The 14,850-nt window shown below is 45.3% G+C and overlaps 1 protein-coding gene across 1 annotated transcript; it reads left to right on the plus strand.

The window, feature by feature from the left end:
• The first annotated feature begins 4 nt into the window (after positions 1-4).
• IVD (isovaleryl-CoA dehydrogenase) lies at positions 5-14,591 on the plus strand. The gene is made up of 12 exons (XM_030273737.4): positions 5-163; positions 3,060-3,149; positions 4,381-4,432; positions 6,980-7,149; positions 8,527-8,620; positions 8,875-9,011; positions 9,527-9,623; positions 10,677-10,770; positions 11,896-11,977; positions 12,440-12,544; positions 13,179-13,251; positions 13,371-14,591. Exons 1-12 carry the CDS (start codon positions 32-34, stop codon positions 13,502-13,504), a joined length of 1,260 nt encoding a protein of 419 aa, XP_030129597.1. The 5' UTR covers positions 5-31; the 3' UTR covers positions 13,505-14,591.
• Positions 14,592-14,850: the final 259 nt, after the last annotated feature.

Genomic DNA, 14,850 nt, shown 5'->3' on the forward strand with positions numbered 1-14,850 from the left:
CCTGCGCGCGGGGCTGCGGCGGGGAGCGGCCATGGCGGCGGCGGTGCTGGGGCGCGCGGCGGGCGGGGCGCGGCGGTGGCGGGCGCTGGCGGTGCCGCGGCGCGGCGGCGCGGGGCTGGCGGTGGACGACACGGTGAACGGGCTGAGCGCCGAGCAGCGCCAGGTACGGCCGGGCGGGGCGGGGCGGGCCGCGCGCGGGGGTGTGGCGGGGCGGGCGGGCGCCCATTGGCCGCGGCCGGGCCGGGCCGCCCAATCCCCGCGCGCGCGGCGGGGGCGCGGCGGCCCCGGACACGCGGCCCGCGCGAGTGACCGGCCCGGTCCTGCCCGCGGCTTCGCCACGGAACGCCGCACTGCGTAAGGGAACGGCCCCGGCCCCCGCGCTGGGCCTGGTGGATAGGCGATAATCGTCAGGAACGTGCTCGTCAAAGGAGCACTGCGGTGGGGTCGCGTCACATTCTCCCAAAATAAGTGTTGCAGCTCTCCCAGCTTGTTCTCCTGCCCAATGGGGCACTTAAAGATTTAGGGTAATTCTTAGAACTCATTGCAGGTTACGGCTTTCCTGCAAGGGGACACGCAAGGGCAGGACATCTCTGTTCTGATGACTAGTGACACCAACCCAGGGAAGGGCAGGAGTGGGTCAGCGGAGGTTTAGGCTAGGTATTGGGAAAAGGCTTTTTCCTTCACAGAGTGGTCAGGCACTGAAACAGCTTCCCAGGGAATCATCACAGCCCCAAGGCTTCCAGAGCTCAAGGAGCATTTGGACAATGCTCTCAGGCACAGGGTGAGATTGTTGGAGTTTCCTGTGCAGAGCTGGGAGTTGGACTTTTTACCAAAAACCTCTGAAAACGCTGGAAAGAATAAGACTCTTACACTGTCTTTAGTGTTAGTAAGACATTACGTTATTCTTGACCAAGAAATGTTTGTGTGGCTGACAAAGTGCTGACCTTCACACCAACCCAAGACACAAAACTTTCACTTATATGTTTTTGGCAAACAAATTAATGTTTATTGGTTCTAAGTTGCATCATTCTCTTTATTAATTAGTATTCTGTCGTCTATTGGTTATTGATTTCTTGCTCTTCATGTTTATCTGGCCCACTTTCTTTAGTCCTTTTAAAGGACTAAAAAAACCCCCAAATGAGATGTTTCCACCTTTCTAGGCTTCAATCTTGTCTGTGTCTTCTGGTTACTCCAACACATATTTGAAGGGCCATAAATTTAAGGTCCCAGGTGTCAAATCTTCAGCTCCCTCAGGCTTTGTTTATTGGAGCTTCTCAGGATTAGTTGTAGCAAACTTAAGGTTTCAGTGATTTAATGATCACAGTATCAATAAGTGTCTGTGAAAAAGAAACTAATGCTGACTACAAGTGGACATGCTTACAATTAATTAAAACAGCTAATGAAACATTAGTTAGGAAAGTTACATCGTTTCCAGCAGACTGCTGATCCTTGTGTGTTCCCTTCCAACTCGGAATGTTCTATGGTCCTTAGCTTGCTGTGTTCTTCTTTGTGTGCAACAAAGTCAAGTGCTGACCATTCCAGATGTATTTCCTTCTGCCCCAGGGCTTGGAGTGAAGGGTAGTGTCCTCACAGGGCTGTTCCACACAGGCTCCTTCCAGTAAAACACTGGAGCTACAGCCTCACTTTCCAGATAATTCTGATGGTGCAAGCATATGGATGTGCAAAATAAACTTACTTGTTCTTTGTTGTTACAGAATTATTTCTTGCAATGTTTGTGTTCATGTTTATGAACACAGCTCAAACTGACCTTTCTTTCTACTTCTATATTCAGCAGATTTAAAAGAAGGTGTAAAATATTCCTCTAGTTCCTGTTTGGTGGAAAAGCTAAAAAAAAAACCATCAGAAATAATCTTCAGTAATATTAGTGAAACTATGAATTAAAAGCAAAATAACTGTTATAAACTGGCTTAGGGTATCAGAGCTACCTGACTCCATCCTCAATTTCTAATTGATTAAGATTTTTTTTATTATGGTTTTAAGCTTGTCTTAATTTTTTTTAAGCTCTTTGCTGAAGTGTAATGCAGTCAGTTTTGTCACAGTGGAAAGATATCTAATGTCTTTCGGGGTTCTTTTTAAGTTTATAAATCTAGCCATGGGGAGAAAGCTTGTTTGCTATTACTGGAATCCAGGCTGTGTATGACTGTGGAAATTTAACATATCTTCTCAATTGTAAAAAAGGGGATGCTTAGGGGCCAGAGAAAGACAGAGGAGTGCGGGCATATTCTAGTTTGTTGTTCCTGCCCCTTATACAGGTTCTTTTTTAACAGCTCAGGGTTTCACTCTCTTAAACTGTTGCTTCATCAGAATTAATGTGTGGGAATAAAGAACCAAAAAGAAAAAAGAAAAAAAAAGGATTATTAAACTCTACCATCAAGATCAAAATCAAGTTTGTAAATATTCCTGTTAAAAACATTTAAGATACTGCATATATTTTATTAGTATGTGTAGAGACTTCTGTAGCATACACATATGTAAGTGTTCAGAGTTTAAAATTTAGAAAAAATATTTGGGGTTTTTAACACTTGGATCAATCCTGGCTCTATCAAATTTCCCCACTGTAAAAGGTAGTAAGGTGGATAATGTAGTTCTAGTTTGATACACAAACACATTTTGATTAGTATCTCTGCTTATTGCAGGCATCTGCACACAATTAAATGGTGCTGTAAGCAGCTACAGGATGGGGTTAGCACATTATAAACTCAGTTCATCAGCTTCCAAAGTTCCCTGCCCAAAAATATTCCTGAAACTCCAGTGCAGGCAGGAGTTCAGGAATATTCTCTTAATGTCAGGGTACTATTAAGGTTAAATGCTGAGAGGGACTAAAGTACATGAGGTCCTTTTTAAAAGACTAAAGAAATTACCCTCTTATGTGGCATTTCAGCCAGTAACCTGGATCATGGGTTTCCTCATGGTCTTGTGCTTCTGGGTTTGGGATGTTGGAGTGGCCTGGTGAGGGAATGCTGGCAGGATCCAGGGGAAGAAGATGAAATATATTGCTGAGATGTAATGGATGTGTTTTTCCTCCCCTCTTTTCCCAGCTTAGACAGACCATGACAAAATTCTGCCAAGAGCATTTGGCTCCAAAGGCTCAGCAGATTGACCAGGAAAACGAATTCAAAGGCATGCGGGTAAGTATTTCATGTGTGGTTCTGAAAGCCTCTTTGGGCTTTGATCTCTGCATTAGTCCAGACAATCCCAAGCCACACCACAGGAACATGTGCATTAACTTTTCAAACTTAAAAGCCACAGAGAAAACCTTTTTTTGATTTCCCGTTTTAGCATTTGTTACCTTTCAGCAACCTGGGGCAGAGCCTAGCGATAATATTCATAATAAAGATTGATAATGGTCTTGTTTGGATTCTTATCATGGGATTCCTGCCTGTCTGTTCTGGTTCCTTCCCCAACATGTGCTTTGTATACTCCTGGCTCAGTCCCTTTCTTGGACATGAATTTCCTATTGCTGTGAAAATACTGTGTACAAATGCTGAAACTTGCCTTTCTAATAAACCAAACAAATCCTGTGTCACAGGGTGCTTTGATTGATGGAAATTAGAGATCTGACTACTGGTTTTTATAAGCTCCACAAGACTCAAAAAGCTCTAAACATCTGCCAGTATTTCCTAGAGCTCTGATGTTGACATTTCCAGGGATGTATGTGCAGCTTTGAAGTGAAGTGTATAAATTCAGCCTGGCATTCCAGATGTCCTCCAGAGCTATTAGATGATACTTTTTTGAAGTCTCTGATAATTATTGCTGGACACCAAGGCCACATGAAGAGCACTCACCTATGTGTCTACCACATAGCAGAGGAAAAGAACAGCAGGGAGATGGCCTCACCAGGACACGTATGGGCCTCCCTGGTGACAACATCCTTTGCTGCTGCATTTTGTCACAGCTGTAACAATCCCATTTTTTAAATTTCCCCCAAGGAGGCTTTCTTGGCTTTAGTTGCCAGCTCCTGTTTTACTGGAAGAATTTTAAAGTGCCATCTCATAGCTTCATATCTCCAGGGTTTAGGTAATGGATAGTTTATACTATTACACAAAAAATATTGTTGGAGTGGGCAAAGAGTTAAATCTTAGGAGGTATCCTTCCAGAATTAAATTTAGGCATGTGAATTTTTACTGAATTCCACAAACATCTCCTGTGTGTAGCATAACTGGTGTCCTTAAATCTGTGTGGTTTCTCAGTTCCGAGGATGGAGCTGCACTGCGGCAGGAACAGGTATTCGGGTTGTATTTGCTTCATTCTCGTGATACCTCACAGATAAATGGATTGTGTCCAGTGAACTACCTGGGGAAACGTTGTGCTGATGCCCAGACTGCCAGTTTGGGCTGATTGCTTGTTCTGTACTTGTAGGACTTTTGGAAGAAACTTGGAGAACTGGGAGTTCTGGGAGTCACAGCCCCTGGTAAGTCTCTTCCGATCTTTTGCCTTCTGATGGGTGATTCTTCAAATGAGAGAATAATTTAAACTCTCACTTTCCAGTTCACAACTACCTTGTCTGTGTTGTGGCATCCATTTTGTCCTATCTTTGTAGTTTAAAAAACTCCTTTCCAACTGTTTTTCTTCTTCTCCAACTTTGAATCCTTTTTCATTGTTAGACAAAATGTCTTTCACAATTTAAAAGTACTGCTCAGAAATGGTTTCTCCAGATGTAACATATGTAGCTCAAACATATTTGTGCCTTTCTAATATGAAGCAAGTTTTGAAGGAGAGTTAGAGATAAAAGTATCCCAGAACAAACATCCATCTCTAATGGGAGAAGTTAAAGGGTCTAACATAATGCCCTGAAAAGCTGTGATAACTAATGGGGAGTGACCACAGCCAACCAGTTGGAAAAAAATCGGGGGAAATCTTATTCAGCCTTGTGCAGGTTAGTGAAAAGTGTTGTGATGAGTGTTACAGATGAGTGTGATCATGCTGAATGCACCAAGGCAGGGTAATGAGGAGAAGCCCTTAGTGGAGAAAAGCGGCTGATGGGGCCTTTCTTTCCCCATGGAAAAGTCTGCTTTCTAGATGTGGCTGTGCAAAGACTCTGCAGAATCCAGCTGAATAGCAATGTGTCAGAATAATGCCTCTGCCTCGCTTTCAGTGCTGAAAGACTGCATTTCTGCTTTCTCTCTCCTCTTCCCCATTTACTGCTGCTCCTGATTTTCCTCACTCTTACCTTCTTTCTTCTTTGATGTTGTGCCTGGGGCTTAGAGCAGTTTCCCACACTATAAATAAGCCATCCCCTCACGAGTCCTGTCCTTCTTGATTTCCTCAAAGGTTTACCTCTCAAACTCTCCTACACCCAGGATTTTTCACTTTATTTTGGACCATGGAGCTGCGTTTTTCCTTATTGATGTGGGTTTTGTTGGAGGAGAGTGGGATTTAGGATGTGAAGATTGTGTGGAATCTTAGGAGGGTGTACACAATTAAATGGCATGTTTGGGTACCAGTGCATCAAGTCTATTAAGGGAACATTTTGAATAACAGTACTGTTTATTTTCTTCCTAAAACTAAGATAACCATTGTGTTTGTAATTTTCCATTTGTTTTATAAAGTGCAAAGTGAAGAAATGTAAATATGTAGTTTCCATGGAATGATAATACAGGCATGTCATATACAAAGAGTAGCTTTGAAAGCACAGCATCATTTAAAATCACACCATGGTTTGTGTTATATGAGGAGGTGTCTGGCAGGATGATTTTCCTGTTCCTCTTGCAGTGCAAAGCAATCCTGGATTTGTGCTGCTCGCAGTTACCTCACCTTTCTTAAGGCAAAAGCATAAAATGCAGCCATTATATAGGAATTTATTAAAAACTCTCTTGTTTTGGCATACATGAGAAATTGTTAAGCCCATCTTTTAGGATACTGATAGCAAACCCCTAAACTTGGGTTTGTAGCAGAGAGCGAAGATTTTAGAGGATAAAGGGCCCTGCAGAGGGGGACATGAGAGGAAAGGCTGTGTATGGTGTTAATTTGAGGAATTTGGGACAGCAACCCCTTGGAGCTGTGCCTTTTTGTTGCTCTTGCTTGCAGCCTCCACACTCATGACAAGTAAGTGCTCCTAGCTTATCTCCCTAGCTGCTTCTTGACGTTCATGTAATGTTACAGTGCTTCTCTTAGCAGTACAACCACTTGCTTCCTACCTGGAGAGCAAAGATTTTAGCTTGGGAGGTGACTATTTGTGTGTATACAAATGTGTTTATAGGTACATGTGTGTATATTTATGTAGGCTGTTGGCTCCTCAAGGCCATTATGCATTTCTCAGCCTTCTCTTTTTACCTGCCTTCTCTCTCCCTGTTCTACTGTGTGATTTTAATCTTTACTATTCATTTTAGGCCAACTCCATGTGCCTAGCTGGGCTCCCAGTGCTGCTCTGTCTCACTTCATCCTCTCTTGAAAAATCTATATGCTTGTCACTGACAAATTACATTTATGGATCATTCTCCTTCTCAGTTGCCACTCTTCAAAATTCTGGTGTCCTGCACATTTGTAGGCTTAGAAGAGTCCTTAGTGCCACATTTTTGAGCAGTTTGTGAATTTCTCACTTGTTTAGGGACAAACATACATGGATTTTACAGACCTTGCCTGTGTTCCTTTGTTCTCACTTTAAGGAGGTTGCAATTTGGTGATTTAATCTTTGTGATAATACTAAGGTTAATAAGAAGGACTCATTATTATTCAATGTCAGTAGCATGTTCAAGATACATCCTTGTGCATGTTGTACATATAAACTATGTTATACAAGTCAATTAAGGATTATGCTGAAGACAAAATATCCCTGTGACTTTAAGATCAGAAAAATTAGATTCAGAGAGGATGGGGAAAGCCAGAAGTGCCCGCCTCAGGGATGGCAAGAGTCAAATGCAGAAGCATTCTCAGTGTCTTGGATTTCATTGGAGACTGAGCCCAGCTTTGGGATCTTGTGCACATGGTGGGTAACATAAGCTTTTTCCTCTCTTCCCAGCGGAATACGGTGGATCTGCCCTGGGGTACCTGGACCACGTGCTGGTGATGGAGGAGATCTCCCGTGCGTCAGCATCCGTGGGGCTCAGTTATGGGGCCCACTCCAACCTGTGCATCAACCAGCTCGTGCGCAACGGCAACGAGGCCCAGAAGCACAAGTACCTGCCCAAGGTATGTGGCTGGAGGAGGGGCAATACTGGAAAGCATTTGGGTTCTGCCTGCAAGGATGACATCTTAAGCACCAGCAGATTTCAGTGACCAAACCTTAGGAAATACTGAACATACCAAACGTGCACTTCTCTGGCTTTTCAGTTTTTGTTTTATTAATCCATACTGACCTCATCCCATGCCCATGTCTTTGTCTGTAGGCAACACAGCCCAGCTCTCTCAAGCTGTGTTACTAAGGGAGGCTTTGAGGTGACACTGGAGAATATTCTTTCCAATCCCCAAATCACTCTGAGATCTCTGAATAAAAGTCACTATTTTCCTATTTTATATTCTCCATTTCTCACTGCCCGAATGCTTGGTTTGGCTGTTAATTAACTACATGTGAAACTTCATCATCACTTGGGGCATTGATGTTGCAGCTCAGAAGTGCATTAATTAGATTTCCATTTTTAAATTCATATAAAAACAATGAGCACATTGAATCCCAACTGCTGAGATTATCAGTGAAATTATCAGCACAAGAAACTTGATTTAAACACTGTGGAGCCTACAAATGTGTAACCCCGAATTGTCCTCCTTCCTTAGGTGTATTTTCATGCTTCATTCTCTGCCTTTCAATGAGATGTGAAGTCACTTCAGCTCTGACTTGTTTTGGCTCCTGACAGAGCACTTAAATATGCTTAACTAGATTTGAGCACTTCATTGAGACTTCTGTAGCAATGCCCTGATGGATTGAATTGGTTGAACATATCTTAAGCATAGAGTCTTCTTGTAAAAAAAAAGTAGAGATCAAAAGGAGGAGAAGATGGATGAAAGTACACAAGGAGGAAAAAAAAGGCAAGGAGAAAAGGGCAGGATGAAATAACAGTGAAGCAGAAGCAACAGCTCTGCCAGAGCCTGGTGTGAGCTGGCACAGGAGGAGGGTCCATCTGCTGTTGTGGGGTGAGTGTGGGGGGACTGGGCTATGAGAACATTGCAGAGAACTTTCCCATCCCTTTTCACCCCCTCATTGGCGTTTTGTGTTCACCAGCTCCTGTTTGTGTAAAAGGGCAGCAGAAAGCCCAGGCAGGAGCTGGGGACAAGCATATGGCTGCCTGCATGGTTCCTTGGCACTTTCCTCGTGTGTTGTGCAAGCAGGGCTGTGTCAGACAGAGCTGAGTCACCCTTCTCATCCCTCCCGGGATTTGGTTCTGTTCCTTTGCACAGTGCAAGAGAGCTCCTGGCTCAGGCTGTGCCGGGAGCAGCAGCTCTCATTTGAGTTCTTGCAGAGAGCAGCCACTGTGGAGGTTCAGTGCAGGAAAACGGGCAGGGGGGCTAAAGAGGGAGCGCAAACAATGCTGCTGGTCTTCATCTTTTGCTAATATTTCTCCTTTCTTCCAGCTAATCAGCGGGGAGCACATTGGAGCCTTAGCCATGAGCGAGCCAAATGCTGGCTCTGACGTTGTGTCCATGAAGCTGAAAGCAGACAAGAAAGGTAAAGCCTGTCCTGTGCTGCCCAGGGAGGTGCTGGAGGCCACATCCCTGTAGGTGTTCAAAGAATGTTTGGCCGTGGCACTCAGTGCTCTGGGCTGGTTCACAAGGTGGGGATGGGACAAAGGTTGGACTTGATGATCTTGGAGGTTTTTTCCAACCTAAGTGATTCTGGGAAGCCTGTTAGGGAATAAATGGAGTGCAAGGAATAGCAGTGTTGCTGTCATGAGCTAACCGATTTAATCTCTTGGCTTCCAGGAGACTTCTTTGTTTTGAATGGGAACAAATTCTGGATCACCAACGGGCCGGATGCGGATGTTCTCATTGTCTACGCTAAGACTGACATGAACGCGGTCCCGGCCTCCCAAGGCATAACCGCCTTCATCGTGGAGAGGGTGGGTTTAGTCATTCCCACGGGGTTTTAAAGCAGAATCCTTCATCTTAACTGGCTCTGTTGGAAGTCAGCTGGTTTTCCTTCTATAACTGCCAACCTCTTCCTCAAAGACAAACTACTTTCTGCCTTTCAGGCAGGAAAGGAACCTTTAATAAAACAGAATCAGTAAACCTTCTGATTGACATAACTTCATTATTAGAACAGTTAAGTTCCTGGCAGAGCTTCCAACCCTTACTGTAGGAGAGCCTGTGTTGGCAGCTGTCCAAATAATTTATTTATTTGCTGTTTATGTGCATTAGAAAATGGGTGCACAGGGTCATATGTGTGTTTTTCTCTGTCCATTTGCTTTCTCTGCACTTGCACTCAGACCTGGTCTTGTTCTTAGGTCACTTTATCTCCCTTCTGGCACCCTACACATGTTCCTGTGGTCAGGAGAATTTCACAGATCTCTCATGACTTTTTTTGGTCTGTTGGAACTGAGATGTGAAATGTATTTTTACTTCCTTGACTTTGCAGGGAATGCCAGGTTTCAGGACAGCCCAGAAGCTGGATAAACTGGGAATGAGAGGGTCTAATACCTGTGAATTGATCTTTGAAGACTGCAAGGTCCCCGGTGAGTTGGGTTCAAATCATGGTGGCTTTCTTCATTCTTAATCAGATAAATTGGATCACTAATTACACACATGTTCAGCCTGTGACTTGGAGGGTTTTGCGATGCTTATCTCCTCTCTGGCAGCCTCTGAGGGAGCTGATGGAACTGGAAAAGTGCAATCTGCTGGATTGCAGGGTGGCAGCATATAGTTTGTCAGGTCACTGCTCTTTTACCCTCATGGACCAAATTCTTAACTACTTCCTTCTACAAAGCCTTGCTGAAGTTTCCCAAGAAACTTGTTTCCAAAGCTCCTGTCTTGTATGGAGGTGAGCTACTTTGCCCTAAAGGTTTTTTCACGGGAGACTTTCCAACAGGCTTTTGTAACATTTCTGAGTTCTTTTGGGGCCAGGAAAATGGACATCCTTTCCCCTGGTAGTTAGTACAACAGAGGCTTCTGTAATAACAGTATTTGTTATCCCAGTGGCAATTTTTGTTGATAGAAAAATTCCAGCCTTTCTACAGCAAATGGAGAAGATGTCTTATCATAAAAATTCTGACTGCACATTTGCAGAGCAAGGAGCTCTCCTGCTCCCCATATACACCTTCAAAAGCTAAAATGGAAGAGTTTCAGCTGAAACCTAACATTTCTAACTGTGTTGGATCCCTCCACCCTGTAATCATAAAGGTCAGTGCCCTGGTGCTCTGATCATGTCCCAGGAGTCATCCACAGGGAACAGCATGTACTCCTGGAAAGAGGATGTTGACATGGAGAAGCACATCACTGCAGTGTTGGAAGTTAATGCACTTGGCACTCTGGCCATTAAAGCTCTGTCTGATCCTTGGCTTTGGAAGCTGAAACAGTTTTTTCCAGGAAATTTTTCAGGCTATTCAGTCATCTTTCATAGAATCCCAGGATGGTTTGAGCTGGAAGGAACCTTAAGCTCATCCAGTCCCACCCCTGCTATGGGCAGGGACACCTTCCACTGCCCCTCCCCCCAGTGAACACAGGCCCTCAGTGAGCAGCTTGTCTGAGTTTTGCACATAAATAAATCACTTTTTCATTGCTCTTTGCAGCTGAAAATGTCTTGGGGACACTGAGCAAAGGAGTCTATGTTCTGATGAGTGGATTGGACCTGGAGAGGCTTGTGCTGTCCGGGGGCCCCCTGGGGTAAGGGTTTGTCATCTTTTGTAGGTTGTAAAGCCAGAAGGGTCCTTGGTGATCACCAAGCCTGATGGGGATCCCTTGGGGCCTGCAGCTCTTGGCAGGATGGATCCTGGATGGAGAACTGGGTTACTGGGGCAGCAGAAGAGAAGAGGCTGGGTCAGATGTGAGAAGAAAGCAAGGTGTGATGAGATCTCAAGGCTGCTGGGTGTCTCAATCAAAACCAGCACAGAACTCCAGCACAGCTGCTTGACTGGGCTCTCCTGAAGGTGCTCAGGGCCCTCTCAGCAGCCACTGCTCACTCAAATGTGCTCAGCCCCATCCTTGAGCTCTCAGCTCCTCATGCAGTGGTTTTCCAATTTGAAAGCATCTCTGTGAAGTCCCCTGTAACAGGCAAGGAATGAGAGAAGCAATGCCAGAAAGAATGTTTGCAAGTCTGCCTGCCAGTGTCCACTGATCCTCCAGAGCAGGCTTTGGAAATTATCTGTCTTGATAAAAAAATTTCCAGAGATATAAATCTGCTTCAGTCCCCAGTTGCTGGCTTGTGTATCCCTGTGTTATTACTCAGGGAATAACCAGTTCATTTGTGTTATCAATTCCTTAGAATCTAACACACTATCCAGAGACTCACAAACTAGTTTGTTCTTCATTTATTCAATCCTTAAGCACTCCAGTACTTACTGGCACCCTACAGTCCTTTTGTCCTCCCGAGTGGTCTCTCTGGGCTAATCCTCTTGTGGAAAGAGCAACTTCCACAAAGCAGGAGAAGGATTTTTTTCCCTTCCTTGTTCTTACCTGTGCTGTTTTTTATGGTATTGCCTGGTACTCCTTGATTGGAGGGGCTCTGGAGATAAGAGGAGCATGAACTGTCCTGGCTGTGGTTATGAGAAAGCTCTTCAAGTCTCAGTCCCGTGAATTAAAAGGTTGTGCCTTCCCACAGGATGTCTCAAATGAGCACTGAGGAGAAATATGGGACCTTTGGATTTTATTCTTGGCCTGGTTTGAGTGGAGCAGTAGGAACACAGCAGGATATCACTTCAGCCATGAGAACCCTTTTGCTTTGGGTTACGTTTCCAAAGTTAAATCATTATTAATTAATAGTTCTGCTGTTTCCCTTTTCCCTCTTCTCAGGCTCATGCAAGCTGTTCTTGACCATGCAATTCCATACCTGCATGTCAGAGAAGCATTTGGACAGAAAATTGGTCACTTCCAGGTGAGGCAGAAAAGGAACTGGGACTTTTTGTCCTCTTTTCTCTTTTAAAACTGAGAAGACTGAAAGCTTTGCTGTGGCGGGGGCTTTGCATGGAGAAGGCCACCTGCTGTTTATGCTGCATGATGTGATAATGAGCAGCCTGGGCTAGTGGAAGGTTCTTGCTCATGGTAAGGAGATGGAACTGGATGAACTTCAAGTGCCCTTCTAACTTAAGGAATCCTGGGATTCTGTGATGTGATGAGAAGGTGGAAAGACCTCTGAGCCTGCTCCCATGAGATCACTGTTGGTGGGTGAGGGACTGTGGCTGATATCTAGGGGTCTGTGACTTAACAGAACCTCCAGCTCTGTCATGTCTGCTGGGTCCATATCTCCTCCCATGTCTAGTTTCTCTGAGGTGTTTTGGGGAACAGGTGGTCCCCCTTGCTCATGTTAATTAATGTCCCTTGTCTTTGGGCCGTGCAGCTCATGCAGGGCAAGATGGCAGATATGTACACACGGCTCATGGCCTGCCGGCAGTACGTCTACAATGTGGCCAAAGCCTGTGACCAGGGCCACTTCAATGCCAAGGTGAGCTCAACTCCTACCTGGGCTGTGTGTCCTGGGGCAATTCCTGCAGTCGCAGAGCCTCAGCTGGGGGGAGCCTCTGTACACTGAGTACCCACAGCCCAAAGGGTCTTTTTTTCACACCCAAAGTACTTTTTTTCCTTTTTTCACTCACAAATTAAAAGCAAACATCCTTTTACAAGGTAAGGAATTTAACAGCATCAGTAGGTGTTTATTGCAAGCCCAGACAGATGGCCTGGTTGTTGTAAGGGCTGTAGCAGTTGTTAGAGGTGTTGTCACCTCCACCTGTCACCACACCTCTGTTGGATGAGGATGTTGAGTGTTTAACAGTGGGAGCAGAGATGTTTGCATCCCAAAGAAATCATGTTGGCCTCCTGGGGGATTGAAGGGCTTTTGTGAGAGAGCCATCTTCTTTGGTGCACTTTCTATTTTTTTCCTTCTGTCTTCGTGTGACCTTTACAGATCTGCCGTGAGTGTTCTGTAGTAACAGGGACACTGCTGGAGCTCCTGGTCCCTGTGCTTTGTGATCAAGTAGTTCAGGGTTCTTAGCAGGTGTCTGTAGAGTGATGGCAGCATGAGGGCAGCATAGGGACTGAAGATGGCCTTCCCTGACTGTCCCTTTGTGACTGTCCCATAGGACTGCGCCGGAGTGATCCTGTACTCAGCAGAGTGTGCAACGCAGGTGGCCCTGGATGGGATCCAGTGCCTGGGTGAGTCAGTGATGGCTGGACAGAGCCAAGCACAGTGCAAGAGCATTTCCCTCTGCTGTCCCACCCTCAGCCCTGAAATCAGGGACAAGGAATCACTTGAGGCTTTTTTTATGCGGTAGGTGGGAACGGTTACATCAATGACTACCCCATGGGGCGCTTCCTGCGTGACGCCAAGCTCTACGAGATCGGGGCAGGCACCAGCGAGGTGCGCAGGCTTGTCATCGGCAGGGCCTTCAACGCCACCTTCAAGTAATACCGCCAGTGCAGAGGCAGAACCATGACCACCACGAGGCCTTGACTGTGAGGCTGGAGCGCACAACTCGGCTTCTTCCTGCCTGCCATTCCAGCATCGTCCCTTGTGGAATCCCCTCTGCCTGCTCTGGGAACAGATGCTGCTGGACTGGGCTTGGACACGATGAATCAGAGGGCACATGGAAGAAGAAGTGTTTTTTCTCTTTTGCGGTCGTTCTGATTCGTGGTGTTCATGAGCTGTTGACTCTCAGCTTTGCAAGGCAGACGTTCATCCCCCCCACTAGGCAGGTTGGCAAGGGGTGTGCAGCCACTCCTGCACACAGAAAGTCAACCCAAACCCACCAAAATGGACAATGAGGGAACAACTTTGTTCTTACCAAAAAGCCCTGAGTGCCATTAAACAGTTAGAATTTAGCATATTGCCATTGGAAGGTGAAACTTCCTGCTGTGACCTTCCAATGGGATTAATACCTTCCATTTTGGGAACTTGACACCAACCACATTGAGGGGTTGCTATCATGAATGCTTAAAGGGGTTAAAGTCATCTGTCCACGAGCAGCATTTAGGTGCTGATTCCTAAAACCTCCTTAAATCTCATGTGTGTTGCATTGCAGAATTCCTTTCCTATTTGCAGCTTTACTATTCTGGCTGCTTCTGGAGTTATTTGGGTGCAGGCCTGAGGCCTTGCTGTGCTGACTGACTGCTCCCACCAGGTCATTCTCTCAGAGTTGTCACCATCCATCACTCTGGGGACAAGTTAACACATCAGATCTGTGTTGTGACATCTGTGAATGAAGCAGGCAGAAAGAGCTGACTTCTTTGGGGTTTAGTTCCCTCTGAAGGCTGTTATTTTGGCCAAGCCTGTCCTCACACTCCAACTCTGGGCAGCTGAGCGATGTGTTTGTGAGTGATCTCAGTGCATCTTGTATCCAGCAAATCGGGCCTTACCCAGTTTTTAAAGGAAATTGCACAGTATCCTGCCAGTGAATCACAAGTGGAATCACAAATGGAAATGGGCTGTTGGAAACGTGCTTGAACAGTTGATTAAACTGTTGCCATGTAGGCAGCTCCCAGAAGTTTTAACAAAACTCACCTTCAACTGTGTGTATTTTTTTTTTTTGCTATAGTTGACTCCTGTCTATGTCAGGTGACAGTAGACTAACACTGAATTTTAAAATGCCACAGACTGAAGACAGTTCACTTTTCTGAATTGCAAGGTAGGTCACCAAGAGTTTATAGAAGTCACTAAGAGCCATAAAGAGCTTCTGAAGTCCTGGTGGTAGCACCTTCCTCCAAAGCTTCATATTTATTCAGCATCAGTGGGTGGCTGTCACTCAGGAAGTGTCC

This window comes from Taeniopygia guttata, chromosome 5 (genome assembly GCF_048771995.1).
Source record: "Taeniopygia guttata chromosome 5, bTaeGut7.mat, whole genome shotgun sequence".
In the NCBI taxonomy this organism is placed as follows: Eukaryota; Metazoa; Chordata; class Aves; order Passeriformes; family Estrildidae; genus Taeniopygia; species Taeniopygia guttata.